This window comes from Leucopleurus acutus (assembly GCF_964270905.1).
Source record: "Leucopleurus acutus genome assembly, chromosome: 12".
NCBI classification, from domain to species: Eukaryota; Metazoa; Chordata; class Mammalia; order Artiodactyla; family Delphinidae; genus Leucopleurus; species Leucopleurus acutus.
The window spans coordinates 45,522,642-45,539,499 of NC_139154.1; the positions used below are offsets into that span (position 1 = coordinate 45,522,642).

Here is a 16,858-nt window from a genome sequence, read left to right on the forward strand (position 1 = left end):
CCAGTCCGCGAAGATCCCACATGCCGCGGAGCGGCTGGGCCCGTGAGCCATGGCTGCTGAGCCTGCGCATCCAGAGCCTGTGCTCCACAACGGGAGAGGCCACAACAGTGAGAGGCCCACGTACCACAAAAATTAAAACAAAAACAAAAACAAAACAAAACAAGGTGTGTCTTTCACTTATTCAACTGTCCTCAAGTGACTTTTTAGCTTTCTTCTTTTAGGCCATGCAAATTAATTGTTTAAGTTAATTCCTAGGTAAACTTAGTGGCTATTTTAAATGGGACCTCTTCTTCCATTACACAGTTGACCCTTGAACAAGGCAGGGGTTAATCTGTGTATAATTTATAGTCAGGCCCTCTAGATTTGCAGGTTCTCTGCATCCACAGGTTCAACCAACCATGGACCTTGTAGTACTGTATTTACTGCTTAAGAATATCCATGTATAAGTGGACCCGTGCAGTTCAAACCCGCATTGTTCAAGGGTCAACCATATTTCTAACTTGTTATCGTTTGTATAAAAGGGAACTATTGATTTTATAACATTAACTTTGAAATTGTCTGCCTTACAGAATTCTCTTATTGGCCCTAACCGTTTTTCAGTTAATACTACAATCATATCATAGGCAAATATTTACAACTTCAGTGTGTTCATTCCAATATTTATATATCTCACATGTAAGTGAATCAATTTTGCATGCCTTAGTGATGGTATATTACTCTTTCAATGTGCTACTAGATTCCATTTGTAATATTTACTTTATGACCACTGTCTAAGTGAGATTAGACTACAATTTTCTTTGTATTTCTTTCAAAGGTTTAGCATCACTCTTTTTTTTGATTTCACATCTTTCCTTCTTTTTCTATGCTTTGGAAAAGTTTAACTGGCATCAAAATAATCTTATCCTTTAAGATTAAAAGAATTCACCTGTGAAACTGTTTGGATTTAGTGCTTTTTGACACTCAATTTCTTCTTCCACAACTACTGTCTATTTAGATCCTCTCTCCTCTGAAGTCAACCTTGTTAATTTATATTTTCCTAGTAAATCACCAGGATTTATTTTAAATGGTACCAAGTAATTCTCTTACTTGCATAAAAACTGCAATAATTTTGTCTCACTAAAAAGGAAAAATACAAGCAAACATATAAATCAACACTATTGTAAAACACTCACAGCCAGGCTAAATTAAATGTATAAAACTTGGAGAAAATTACAGGTATATAGTTTTTTAGGCAGGCCATGGGTTTTGGAAAAAAAAACTTTAAATAGGGCTTTAGAAGTAGTGAAGTACTGCTAGGATGTTCATACCCAAAGAATTGTAAATAAAAGAGAAATAAAACTGACACTATGAACTGTTTAAAAAACTCTATTTCATGCTACAAGGTACAGAACGGTTTTCAATTAGATAGTTTATGTATTAAATATTTATAAACTATAACTGAAAAAACAAAACTGTGTGCAGTGCTCTTAAGTGTTACTACTCCAGCCATCTAATCTCTAAAAGTAGGCTAAATATCAAAGTAGAAAGTGACATTCAAACACTTAATGAGTACTTACTATGAGCTGGGCACTGTGTCAGAGACACAGAAATGGTGAAGACATGGTCTCTTGATTCAAAAAACTTATTCCCTTAGCCTCTAGTTCCAACATGACACACTTATAATAAATTCACAGTTATATATTAAAACGTCAAGAAATATAAACAGCCCCACTATAATTTTGCTTCACAAGCTAGCAAATATAAAGTAGTTGAAAATCAAATATCAAACACACTTCATTATTGATACAAATGTATATAATTTTAAAACTGCTATCACTTTTCTATATTAATTTTAAATCCTGGCATTCTCAAAGTGGATATCATTTCCCTTACTACGATAAGGCTGTAAGTACAGATAGAAGTCTAAAGAGGCCCTGAAAAAAGGGTCAGTAAAAGGCAAAAAGAAGCTCCCTTTCTACACTGTTCAATGAAATGAACCTTTAATACAAGAAATTGGATTATTAAAATTTCAGAGAAGAATGAAGTATCATGGGAAAAACAATGAGCTCACTTTAAAATATCAACAGAATCCTCTGCCTTAATATTAGAATGTTAATGAATAACCAACAAAAAGTTAATATTCATATTACTGTTCTTTGAAAAAATTTTATCTATAATCACTACCGAGATATAAACAATAAGAAAGTAGGAAGTACTTTGATACAGTACAAACCTACCTGTGCACATGATTCTTCAGGTGTTTTGGCACTAACTGAATAAAGTGCTGGGAGATCTAGTCTGTGCACAGAGAATTTTTCTAGAGTGTGCAAAAGTGCTGGAGCAAGGTGAGAAGTTTGACCTGAGCCTCGTTCTCCAGACAGCAATAGTCTTGGCCTGTAAGAGGTTGGCTGATGATATGGTGACCTGCAATAAACGTAAGACATAATAATTATTTCAAAACCATACACTCTAAAGACCAAAATAAAATATTAGGAAAATATTTACATAAAAGAATGTAATGCCAAATTAACAGAACTTTTTTTTAACCTCTCTCATTTTTTTAAGTACAGCAAAGCATTTTTTAAATAATTACAGTTTTAAAATACTGATCTCTCTGGCCATATTAATACCAAGACATAAAAGTATAAAAATCCATCCTAAAAGAAAGTTCATCCTATCATACCACATATATTAACATGGAAAATGCTTCAGACAGTAAGTATGATTTAGTTATTAATTAACCCAGGTCAAATGTTAAGAATTCCACTTCTCCAACAAAGAGGTACATCTAAAGATTACTCAAAATGTAGGACTTCTGGGCTTCCCTGGTGGCGCAGTGGTTGAGAGTCTGCCTGCCGATGCAGGGGACACGGGTTCGTGCCCCGGTTCGGGAGGATCCCACATGCCGTGGAGCGGCTGGGCCCGTGAGCCACGGCCGCCGAGCCTGCGCATCCGGAGCCTGTGCTCCGCAACGGGAGAGGCCACAACAGTGAGAGGGCCGCGTGCCGCAAAAAAAAAAAAAAAAAAAAAAAAGTAGGACTTCTTTTTTTTAATGGTTAAAATGGTAAATTTTATAAATATTTTATCACAGTTTTTTTTAACATCTTTATTGGAGTATAATTGCTTTACAATGCTGTGTTAGTTTCTGCTTTATAACAAAATGAATCAGTTATACATATACATATATCCCCATATCTCTTCCCCCTTGCATCTCCCTCCCTCCCACCCTCCCTATCCCACCCCTCTAGGTGGTCACAAAGCACCGAGCTGATCTCCCCCTGTGCTATGCGGCTGCTTCCCACTAGCTATCTATTGTACATTTTACCACAGTTTTTAAAATAGGAAAAAAAAAAAGTAGGACTCCTTCACTGGCAGCAATTTTGTTTCTAGGCCAAAAAAACTTAACTGTTCTTATCCTAATATACGATATCTAAAGCCCTACACCAGAGAAGGCAAATTTAGGATAACATATTAAAACAAACTCAATCAGTATTTTCAAGATTCTACAGCACCATTAAAAAGATAAACGAGGGGCTTCCCTGGTGGCACAGTGGTTGAGAGTCCGCCTGCCGATGCAGGGGACATGGGTTCGTGCCCCGGTCCGGGAGGATCCCACGTGCTGCGGAGCGGCTGGGCCTGTGAGCCATGGCCGCTGAGCCTGCGCGTCCGGAGCCTGTGCTCCGCAACGGGAGAGGCCACAGCAGTGGGAGGCCCGCGTAGCACAAAAAAAAAAAAAAAAAAAAAGATAAATGAAAAAAGTTTATCTAATATCACTATAGATAATGCAGTAAATTCTAAGCAATGCAATAAGAATAAAGCAAATTTAAAAATGGAACTAACGGAAAGAAATTGAACAAACACTGTTACTTGTAAAGAACATGATTATACACTAGAAAATCCAAGAGAATCAACTGATGACTGCCATAGTCTACCAGCAAAATAACAAGACTGAAGATGGAAATAGAAAAACCAAAAGATTTTCCTAAACACCATCAATAACCAATATAAAAAAGGAAGGAAGATTCTATTCACAACTGCAAAAATACAAATGATAAACAATATTAAATAATCTTAAGGAGAGAGGTATGAAACTATATAGAATACATCATGAGCCTGAATATAGATGTCAATTCTTCCTATGCATTTATACCTAGCTATAGTTAACTATATACATATGGTTGGTTTATAGTATTTTATTTTATAGATTTTAAAAATGCAAATCAAAATCTTAAAAAAGATTTGAGCGGGGGGGGCGGGGGGGGTAGATTTAAACTTATTTGCAACATTATCTGAAAAAATAATCAAGTAAGAACATCAAGGGGACTTCCCTGGTGGTCCAGTGGCTAAGACTCTACACTCCCAATGCAGGAGGGCTAGGTTCCATCCCTGGTCAGAAACTAGATCCCACATGCCGCAACTAAGAGTTTGCATGCCACAACTAAAAGATCCCGCATGCCGCAACTAAAGATCCTGCATGCCTCAACTAAGACCCAACGCAGCCAAATAAATAAATTTTTTTTTAAATTAAAGAAAAAGAACATCAAGAAAATTTTGGATAAGTGTGCTAACATCAAGAAAATTTTAGATAAGTGTGCTAGCTCCAATTTCAGAACATTTAAACCTGTTTTAGTAATTAGCACTTCATACACACTTCTTGTTTAATTTTCTTAACAATTCTATGAAATACATAAGTTTCCTCTTACTGAATAGATAAAGAACCCAAGGCTAAGAGGGGTTAGGTATAAGATTATACAACTGGGTGTCCATATAACTGCCAAGTCCAGGTTCTAAAACACAAAGTTAAGATGCGCCCTACTTTATACTGATACATATTACAGAACAGAATAATAGAATGAAGAATACACCAAAGAAAAGAAACACAGATCAGTGGTACATAGCAGCCCAGGAAACAAATCATAGTAATTGAAAGAATTTTATATAAGATAATAAGCATAAAAATAAATGGAACAGAGATGAATTATAACACAAGTATTGTTTTAAAATAGGGAGGGGGTTTCCCTGGTGGCGCAGTGGTTAAGAATCCGCCTGCCAATGCAGGGGACACGGGTTCGATCCCTGGTCCAGGAAGATCCCACATGCCGCAGAGCAACTAAGCCCGTGTGCCACAACTACTGAGCCTGCGCTCTAGAGCCTGCAAGCCACAACTACTGAAGCCCACATGCCAGATCTCCTGAAGCCTGCGTGCCTAGAGCCTGTACTCCACAAAAAGAGAAGCCATCACAATGAGATGCCCTCGCACCAAAACGAAGAGTAGCCCCCACTTGCCGCAACTAGAGAAAGCCCGCGCACAGCAACCCAATGCAGCCAAAAACTAAATTACTTAATTAAATAAATAAATCTATTAAAAAAATAGGGAGGATTCAGATCCTCATTTCAAAAAACAAAATGAATTCTAACACAGAAACAAAAAAAAACAAAAGATTCATGTTTTTTGTTTTTTTTTCTTTTTTGGGGGGGGTACGCGGGCCTCTCACTGTTGTGGCCTCTCCCGTTGCGGAGCACAGGTTCCGGACGCGCAGGCTCAGCGGCCATGGCTCACGGGACCAGCCGCTCCGCGGCATGTGGGATCTTCCCGGACCGGGGCACGAACCCGTGTCCCCTGCATCGGCAGGTGGACTCTCAACCACTGCGCCACCAGGAAAGCCCTCATGTATTTTTAATTCATAAAAATCTAAAAGCTTTTGTTACTCAAAAATTACAATCTGAACCAAATGGCAAACACTCAAATGAGACAATTAAATTTGCCATTAATAGGATTGGTTCTTAATGCATAAAGAGCTTATATGACAGTATTTTAACAAAAAATACCTTCTTATACAAAGAATGTAGACAATTCAAAAAGAAAATAGAAATAAATAACTTCTTAAAAAATGTTCATTCAACAATTTTAGAATGCTTCCTATGTTGAATGCCTTGGCCCATGGTATCCAACAATACCACTGTTATCATAGAGCTCATAACTCAGTGCATTTATTGGAAAAAGGAAGTAAATTACTATAATTCAGTGTGATTAATAAGCAGCAGTCTTTAAGTACAGGGTGCTATCAGAGACTCATAAATGGCTTTCCTGAAAAAGTGTTATGAAAGCACAAACCCAACAGATCGAAGGCAGAAAGGATGAATTTCAAGAAATAAAAACAGGATGTACAAAGGACCAGAGGCTAAAAAAACCTCTTGGCCCTTTGGGGTAGAGGATATAGTTCATTACAGCCAGCTTCTTTTAAGGTTTTAGGGTAATGTAAGGGTAAAGATACCGGGGTAAGGGAGGGGAAGGGGGAAGGAGAATCAGACTGTGAAGGGCTATGAAGGGTTCTGTAAACCACGTTAAAAGTTGGAATGTACACTGAAGACAATGAGGAAGCATTAAGATGCTTAAGCAGGGGAAGTGACATAAGCATACACATGTCTTTTGATGACAACTCTAACTCAGCATGTCAGTATAGGAAAGGGTTTTGAAAGAAGGCGAAACAATAGGAAAGGTGACCAGTTAGGAGTTTGCTATAATAACCCAGGCATGAGATGTTAATAACAGTATAGACAAGAAGTGTCAGAGGAGGTAGAAGGAAGAGCCTGGAATTAGACTTACTTAGTAAGAAAAATCCATAGGACTTGGTCATTTACTAGATATAGAAGGGAAGAAAGAGGAAAGAGTTGAGAATGATGTCGAATTCTAGCTGGGACAACTGAATGGATGGTAGCTCATAGGACTCATGGGAAGAGAAGGAAAGACACAAGCCAGCATATACCGAAAGATCTGTGACAACAAAGGGTGACAGGCAACTGGACAAAGTTTAAAGCTCAAGAGTGATCTAGGCTTGAGAAAGATTTGGTAGTTACTAACAAAGATGAAAAATAATGAAAATATTGAGAAACATCATTTATCTGTTAGATTGATAAATATTAGAATACTGTTATTAGCAAATAGATGATGGGAAAATTGGTATTCTCATGAATAGTGAGAATGGAAAAAAGTACAATTTTCTGAAATTAAATTTGGCAAGTATGCCAAATATATGCCAAAATGTATATCCAAGGATATTCTGCAATTCATCCCACTCCCAAAGATTCCCTTACTTCTTAGTGTTCTCTACATTTTTTCCCATAGTACTTATCTTCTAACATTTTATCTATCATACTGATTGTTTTATTGTCCGTCTCCATCTAAAATGTAAGCTGAGTAAGGGCAGGGATCCTAGTATATTTGGTTCACTGACATATTCCAATTACCTAGGACAACATCTGGCACATGATGGGCACTTTGACAAAATATCTATATGAGTGAATGAATATATGAAAGTGCAAATGATTCAAATAAATAAGAAAATATTATTTTCATCTATCTAGTTGGCAAAGATTTTAAAAGACGAACAGTGCTCAGAAATTACAAGGGAATAGAAAAAATAACCCTCTCATATATTAGTGATGAAATGTAAATTGGTACAACCTTTCTGGAAGGTAATTTAACAATCTCTATCAGGTTTTGAAATGTATACACACTTTGACACAGCAATCAGTTTTTAAAATCTATCTTAAGGTCTGAATCAGAAAATGTTATAAAGATGTATACTTAGAAAGATGTCTATCACAGCACTGTTTATAAAAGAGGAAAACTGGAAATTTCAATTTTTATCAATAAGGTTATATAAATTATGAAACATCCAAAAAATATACTATGCAGCTATTTTAAAAGAATGACATTAAACATATACTGACATGAAATAATATTCCCAACATAGTGGGGGGGAAAGCAAGTTACATTAACAACCTTACAGGAGAATATAATTTGTATAAGATAATATATGGGTCTGTCTATATGGATACAGAGAATATGGAAGTGTGGTCACCAAAATGTTAACACATATTACCTTCAGGTGCTTGGGCTTTAATTTTTACTTTCTTCTTTATGCTCTTCTTTTTTATTTGAATTTTCTACAGAGTATATCATCTTTCTAATCAGAAAAAACAAAGCTACTTTCATTTGGAAAACCTTAAAAAGTTCTGTTTCTAATCCCCTTATGGTAATATACAATAAGAAAGAAAACTTATCTTCCAGCATAAGGGTTCTCTACCAGATTGACAGGCCTTAAATAGCTTGACTTCTATTTCATCTTAAATCTAAAGAAAAGGTTGCAACACTGTTTTAGGAAACTATTCCCAGAAAAAGAAACCTACCATCAATGCCCAAACTAGTGTTACTGACACCAGCATTAAAGTCATGCTTTCTACTTGTCTAGAATCTTTTATGTATTAATCTGGCATGCTAACACATGTTGCTTGAACAAAAAAGCCAAACCAAACCAAATCAACAACAACAAAATACATGTGTAGTCCTCATTAAAGGCTTATGTTCTAAAGTAAATGCTTCTTTGGAAAGTGTGAAAAATCGTATCATCCAACCTACCCTAAAAAACCCTATCTACCTATTAAGCTCAGAAATCAATTTGGAAACCACATAGTACAAGAGAAAGAATATGATCCCAGGAAACAAACAGTACCAAGTCTGCCCCCTACTAGCAGCATGATCATGGGCAATTTACTTAACTTCTTTGTATCTCAGTTTCCTCATCTATAAAATGATGATACCACAAATGCTAATGACTGTTGAGAGGCCTATATGTATTACTATATACGAAGCCCCAGCTTTATATACCTACCACATGTCTAGTTTGTAATGAGCAACAAATGCTAACTCCTATACCTTCATACTCAAAAGGACAGCAAATGTCACCATTTTTTCTGTGAAGCATTCCTGGACTTCCCTGTGGAAGCTTCTTAGTTCTGCTTTCATAACACTTTAGCCATATCACAATGTTTGTCACCCCCAAGAACAAGAACTCTTCCAGAGTAAGAACTATGTTATATCTTATTCATGCTTCGAGCACCTAGTACAATGCCTGGCACAGGGTAAAAAAAAAAAAAAAATGGCAGAATGAGTGAATAAATAAATAATTTATCAAAACATCTTTAAAAAACAGCTCATTCTAGGATATAGCTGTCTCACTATTAAAGTCAAAGCAATGAACTAGAAAAGCGTATGTAAAAGAGGTTAAAATTAAACCAATTCCTTGAAAAAGGCTAAGCCAACCAAAATAAGCCATACCACTGATATACATTAAATCAGTAACAGAATGTTCTTATTGAAAAATTGATAGTTTCTTAGCTCCTACTATGTATTTCAATTCAAATAACTAAAATTGTCAAAACAAACAGCACACACATGGCACACAGGCTAGCCAGGTGAAAGTCAGAAAAAAATGATTATTTGGTTTTCCCTTAGCCATTAATAAACAGATCTGTAAAATCACTGAAACAGTTTAAGAAAACTTCCCAGAGGGCATAAAAGAAAGGCTCTGGAGTGAAGAAAAAAGTTTCTAATAGAAGAGCTTGCTGTTAAAGAGTAAATTAAAGTAATTTAGTCTCATTTCAAAAACCAAAAAACAAGGAAGGGTTATCAATGCAAATAATCAAATTAACATTTCACCAAAATCTACATGGGAAAAACTTTGATTAAACACTTAAATGTGTTCAAAATATCTCTAAAGAAAAATTACTTAAAAGTATACACAATCCAGTGTCTTCTAATAAAAGTCCTATTAGACCTACTTGACTGGAGCATTATGGTTCTTTAACTATCATGATAATTATGTAAATGCAAGTGATGACGCTGTTAGTATTTGAAAACTATTTAGTCTCTTAATTTAAAATTACATTAGCACTAAAATTGTTTACCCATTGAAGTGCACAGCAAAAGCTGCTTTAATATAGACAAAGGTAAATGTAAACAGAAAAAACATAAAATCTAAATTAGGAAAGTGTAAACTAATGAGGTTTTGGAGAATCAGAAAGTTATTTGTTTAGTTACTGAGCAATTTCTAATTCAAAACCTCTTTAGTACCCTTAGAATCCTAAATTATCATATGAAACTTATTACAATCAAAATATTCTAGATCATGGTAAATATTTTATTTCTGTCCACTTTAGTTCAAATAAAAAGCAATAAAATTGGGGACATGGGTTTACTTTCTGAAGGCAACCCTTCCTTCTACTCTACTTAAAAAAAAAAAAAAAAAAAATCCCACAATCATTTTAGGAAAAAATATCTTGAGTTGACCAATAAACCAATTTATTACCACACAAAAACATAGACACAGTAAAGTTTTCCAGAATTGTGTCCAAACAACAGAAAAACAAAGTCCTCCAGGTTACAACCATAAGTAAAAATATACTGTAATTCTAACTATAAAGTAGTAAAAATCACTCTAAATTGAAAGAAATTTCAATATAAATTGAAATCAATGATATAAATTGCTTACATTGTAAAATGAAGGTAAGGTTTATGTACAGCAGCAGCTGATGACTGTTTCTTTGGTGATCCTGAGTGACAACTGGTCTCGAAAATTGATAAAGCATTCTCATCTTCACTATCATCTAAAATCAGAGTTTCTATATCTGTTTAAAAAAAAAATCACAAAGATTATGAGGCTTAAAAAGTCCTTTAATATTAGTGCCCTACCAAAGCTAAGAAAAACTGTTTTAAAAATCAAGTGGCAAAAACTAATAAGTTATCCATCAAATAACACAGATTGTCCAAGGAAATTGACAAACTACAGTATTCTGAATAATTTATAAATGGAACCAATGTAATTCTTTCACCTTTACAGACTAGTTAAGTGTTATGAGATGCATTTTGGGAGACTACAAGAACTCTGGAAAAGAAATGGCACTCTCATAAAATACTCACCTACTTACTAAAAATTTCTAAGTTAATTTTGACCAAAACCAGTACATTTAATATAAATGGTTTAATTAATAGAGTAATTGAAGTATGGCCCAGTTCTTACAAAAGCAACAAGGAACAAATTGACCTTTATTTTTTCACATGGCACACACACACATATTTCAAGGAAAATCTAGTCTTAGTTAAGAAGGGACTCAGGAATTCAGTGGGAAAAAAACCAATCTTAAAAAATGTACTCATTCAAGGAACACTGGGTCTTAAGTTGTTCGATGGACTAACGGGAACTAAAATTCCTATTGAAAGTGCCATACTTAAAAATTTATCTGGAATACAACCTAAAGTATTAATAGCCGTAATTCATACACACCTAACAAAAGCGTCAATTCATTCAATAAAAAGCAATGCTACATGGGTAGGAGAAATGGGAGGAAATTAAGATTGACAGAAATCATACCCTTCCCCCAAAAAAACAAAGAAAAAAAATAGGCATGCTTTCTAAAATGAGATACTGAATTGTGCTGGCAGACACAGATTTCAATGGCTTTTAAAAGCCAAGTATTTAATACAACTAATATTGTAAAGGTTAATCAGAAAATAATTGAGTACCATGTGATTGATAATTTCATATATAAGGAAAGGATACTTGTCTAAGAAAAATATTAAAGACCAAAACAATCCAGAATAATATATCTAAATAACTAAAAAACAATGATTAATAATCAAAGAAAATTTGGTTTCTTTCCTCCACTGGTATGTGACAAAAAAAAATGAAACTAAAGCATACTTTATACTTATGGGGATAAAATGATAAGAAAACACAGATAATAATGCCATAAAAAAATTCTCAAATGCAAGTAAGGAAGTTACAATCTCTCAGAAGAGAAGGTAAGATTTTTATGACCTTCTAAAGGTGACATAGTCTTTTAAAAATTAAAAAGAATTGGGAGAAGATACATATCCTCAGTTTTGAAAATCAGAGATAAGAAATGTACAATTCATGGCAGAGTAGCTGGCTCATACATAATATTTGTTCTCCTCCTCATTTGACAAATTTAAGAAATCAAGTAATCGATGTGATATTTCATGAGATATTTCATGTGATATTTCATGAGAAAATACATCTATGACAAGCAAAATTCATTGAATATCGATGATTTTTACTATATATAACCGTTTTACCATTAACATAATTCATTGGACAATTTTTTATACAGTGCAGACTACATGTTAAACAAAGAAAATGAGGACAATTTTTTTTAATTACTGTCTCTTCTAAGTTGATGGGCTTTTACTTTGATTAGCACAGGAACCTAGAGTTTTCCTGTATATGAGTAACATTTTTAAAAGTAGCTTTCTGTTTTTATCTCAAATCCAACCAAACTACAATCTTGAGGCCAGAAGTCAAGACCTTCTATCATCAGGTTCTAATTTACTGCCCTACTAGTAATTTACACTCCATTAGCGCAGCACACTGCAGAGTGCTGTGCCAATAAAACAGTATGATGAGTTGAATCCAGAGGGACATTATAGCAACATGGTTAAGTGCATGGGCTCTGGAGTCAGGCTCCCTGAGCTTGAGCAAGACCTAGAACTTACTGAGTGACCCTATATAAGTGAACATCTTCATTTTTGATAGAGTAAGAGTACCTACCCCCAGGATTGTTACGAGGATTAACAAATGACAATTTATGTAAGGGCTTTATGATAATAAAAGAAATGTAAGCCAATACTATCATAGCCAACTTTTCTAAAGGTGGTAACACTCCTACATTAAGATAGTCAGAATGTTCCAAGAGTGAACAAACAGAACAAACATCCATTCATTCTTTTTATGGACACTGACTAGGCAACTACTGTATGCCAGAATATGCTAGGCCTAGAATAAACAGTGGCCAGTGAAATGGATACATTTCCTATATTCATGGCAAATACAAAAGAGTAACACATAAATACCCTTATAAGAAAACTCAGAATTTATTTACTTATGCCTGTACTTGTTTCATTTTAACAATATGAAAAGGTAATTTATACTACCTTCTTTCTTGTCACTCTGGCTAATTTCGGCATGAGGAAACACTTTTTGCAAGACTGCTAGGATGTTGTTGAAGCTTCTTTCCAGCAGTGGTCTTATGATGGGGGATAGTGCATGTCCCGAAGACATGACAGCACGCTGGGAAGCAGGCACGATATTCTGCATTGCGTGGTAAAAATCTTGGGCGTTGAGCACTATTGAGGAAACATCTAGCTGCAGTTTATGACTGCTAGCATAGATCTGGGGGTAACGCCTCCGCAGGGCAATCAGGGCAGCTTCAGTGCACAGGGCCTTGATATCAGCTCCGCAATAGCCTAATGCACAAAAGGAAAAGGATAACAAAGGTAAGTCCATTTTTCCAAGTATCAACTCTATTTTGCAAATATGCACATCTTTATCTAAAATAAAATACTAAATCAATCATGTGCAATTTCACTAGCAAAATGAAAACTGACCATTTAAAGTCACCTAATAAAACTGTTTACTCATTAAAACTAAAAATGTTTTGAATATTTTAATTAACAAACACATGAACTAATGATATTAAAAGAAAACAAGTCATATATTTTGTGCCAAAACCAATTACAATGTACATCTTTCTTCAGGAAAGGTTTTAAAAAAATAGTTTTATATCAATCTTTCATCAATATTTCCAATTATTAGTTTAGTCCTCATGACATTACAGTTTTCTATAAATTTTTCTAATATTACTAATTTCCAAACACATATAATGGAGCAGTACACAGTAGTATACATAAGCGGAAACTTCAAAATCAGAGCTATTCTACTACTAACTCTGAGTGCAACCCACAAGCAGGTTAATATCTTATTACCCCCAAAACTATACTTTAAAGTTATGATCATCTCTGATAGTTCCAAAGGTATTACAGGGAATGAGAATCCATTAAATTTCTACATTATCTTCCTTTATATATATATATTTAGTTTAAAATGATTGATAATCTAGTTCAAAGGGCTACAAAGATATGAGGTATCATCCATTACCCATATTTAACTGATCATGTAGTTAAACAACAGATCAAGCCACCAGTGCTCTGAAATCATTTCATTCATTTGAGCGACAAATACATAGAAAAACATATGAACTCTTAGGTTTTTACCACAAATGGGAAGAAAACCTCAAACTAGTCATGGTGTTTTTTTATATCGACAATGAAACCTGCATTTGGCCACCTTTATCAGTTATGCCAGCAGTGGGAACCACCCGAACTAATTACAGAACATTAGTCCCTAAGCTCTTCAAAGAGTGGTATCAGGTTTATTTATCTTTTTATATCTCACAATGACCTTGTAGAACACTTAAATACTGAAATTAAAATGGTGATTAGATAGGAAAACTACGAGCAGAAAAGAAATAGTACCAGACTAACTGGCAGAAAAAGAACATTAAGGAACAAAACCATATAAATCAAACTGACTCACACATCTATAATAAATTCTATCCCTATATCCCTCAGTAGGGCAAATGATCACGTTAAACAAGTTCTACACATAACAGAAAACTCCTCACCCTGCTCTCCTTTTTCCACAGCACTTACAACCTTATCATCTACCTATTATGTTTACTGTCTGCCTTCCCCAACTAGAATGTGACCTCTGTAAGAATAGGGGTATTTGTTTGTTTTGTTCGCTAAATGTATCTCAACTACCAAGAACGATGCCTGGCCTGGCATTCAGTAGATATCCAAAAAATATTTCTTGAGTGAAAGAATGAATGAAAAAAGAAAAGAGTAACTCCAAGGTTATAGTTTGGAAACGTATAACTATTAGGTTACCATGTATTACAAGAAAGAAGGGGATGAATCATATCTATTAGGCTTTTCTTTTTCTAAGAAATCTAAATTCTTTTACTATTAAACCAACTTACTCACTGTAACTAAAAATTTCAATGAAAACTATCAAGTACTATATTCATAAACATTTATTCAGAGGTAGGGGAAAACTTAATATGACCTATGAGAATTTAATTCAGAAAACTATAAGCAGATTAAGCATTAACACTGCCCCATGACAGCAATCAATCTCCCAAATAATTCTTCAGAATAACCAAGTTTACCACGTCTCTCATTTTATTTTCTATTTCTCAATGAATGAACCTGACAAAAAGTATCTTTTCCTGTTCCATACACATCTGTTACATTAGTTCAACAAAATAACTGTAGAACACCAGCTCAGTTATAAACAGTTAACTAAATAATCCATTTCAGAGGAAGTAAAGAATAAACTACCGTCTTCAAAAAAATATAAACCACATTTCTTTTTCTTCTTTAAAAGTATATATACTTAGTGAACATACTACATGACCCTATTTTTAAGTGCAAAAACCTAATTAAAAAAGAGAAAACGTTCAAAAACAATGCAGAACAGAAAAAAGCCACTAAAAGGTATTTTATGTAGTAAATGTTGCCCATAACATTTATGTTTGACATAATAATATAAATAGCAATGTTTGTTCATTTTTTCTTAATTTATTAAAGATAATTTTAAAGCTTATCAACAATAATAGATTCCACTTAAAGAAGTAAATTTTCTTCACTGAGTTAAATAGATGTTTTGTATATTGACACATTTTATTAACCATATCAAAAAAATCACATTTGTTAATATCATCACCAATCTCATCGCTAAAGTCTTTTAAGTGCTGGCAAGCTGTCAGCTCACAATGACAAATATAAGTTATAGAATGCCCTTTGAGAACTGCTGTGTAGCTTATAATCCCTTTTTTGTTTTTTAAAAAATCCTAATTTTTGCTTGGAAGTTTGAATTTCATCATTAGTTATAAACTAATCCTTGAAAAAAAATAAAGAAGTAAATTTTCTCATGGATTATCATAACCAACAGACTATAAATGATAGGATTTATCTTCTTTACATTTGTTTGTGAATGAGAATTACTATCTGTGGTTGTCAACCTTGACTAGTCATCTGAATAAACAATGAAAATGAGTCAAAAATAGATTCCCGACAAACTTAATGAATCAGAATCACTAAGTGGTGGTTTAATATCATAAATGTGTATTTTGAGAAAACTTTACAAGTGATACTGATATACAAAAAAATTGAGAACTACTGAATTAATAATACACTTTCCTTACTAGACTCTAAAACAGAATTAAAGGTACATCATAACCATGGCTAAATAGGCTATATTAAGGGTGACCACATGTCCTGGTTTTGGCCATTTGCCTTGTCATAATTAACAGCGTATTTTTTCACTCTCAAAAGGGTCCTGGTTTAGAAAAATAGATGATATGACTATTCTAGAAATACTGAAATACAGCCTTTTGAGAGTTAAAAGTTGATGTTAAATATCAATATCCCTTCCATAAGAATTCCATAACTATACTAGTTCTACCATTACAACTCTAATAGTCTGATGAACACACATAGCTAGATACCAAAGAAAACGCATTCCTAAATACTGCTATTAAGATGGAAATTTGTCTGAAAGAATGAAAATATAAGCTATTCAAAGAGGTTATAAACTAGAGAAAGGTAATAAAATTTTATGAAGTTACTTTTTAAGTAAAATACCAAACAATGAAGGTCCACAAGCTAAGATGCCACACTGAGAGATACCCTTTCATTGTTTTGGCCCTCTTAGTGAAAATGAATAGAGAAATATGATTAGATTAAAGTTCTTCATTAACCTTAAGTTCCTACTATTTGTGCACATGTTCTGGATACCAAATTATTTGAAGACTACTAAAAATCACACCTATTATGCATGCAAACCTCCAAGTACTTGGGAATTCATTTCAAGGTAAAAGTTACCAAATCCATAACCTCTAACAAGAGGTCAACTATCTTTGCAGTCGTTCATTAAGACTGCATACTCTTTTGTTAGGCATAAATTTCATTCAGCTGAACCCATACATGTTAAAACATCTTTGGGATACCTAAGTGCTAAGCTCATAATGAATTAAAAATTTATTGCTATTCCGTTCCTGTTGGAAGACCTGTATTTACTTTTTTCTTTTTTTTTTTAAAGTGAACTTAAATGAAATAAATGTCATAATCAAAATCAGAAGTCAGTTAATTATAATGGATTTTTATGTCACTCTCCAG

At 34.1% G+C, this 16,858-nt stretch overlaps 1 protein-coding gene across 3 annotated transcripts in view; it reads right to left on the reverse strand.

Annotated features, from left to right (window-relative positions):
* ATAD2B (ATPase family AAA domain containing 2B) overlaps positions 1–16,858 on the reverse strand; it is a 149,151-nt gene that overhangs the window by 66,825 nt on the left and 65,468 nt on the right. For all 3 annotated transcript variants that reach the window (XM_082852156.1, XM_082852155.1, XM_082852157.1), the window contains 3 exons: positions 12,773–13,084; positions 10,314–10,449; positions 2,217–2,403 (listed from right to left, as the gene is read on the reverse strand). In XM_082852156.1, coding sequence (XP_082708282.1) covers positions 2,217–2,403; positions 10,314–10,449; positions 12,773–13,084 — 635 coding nt within the window. The remainder of the gene's footprint in view (positions 1–2,216; positions 2,404–10,313; positions 10,450–12,772; positions 13,085–16,858) is intronic.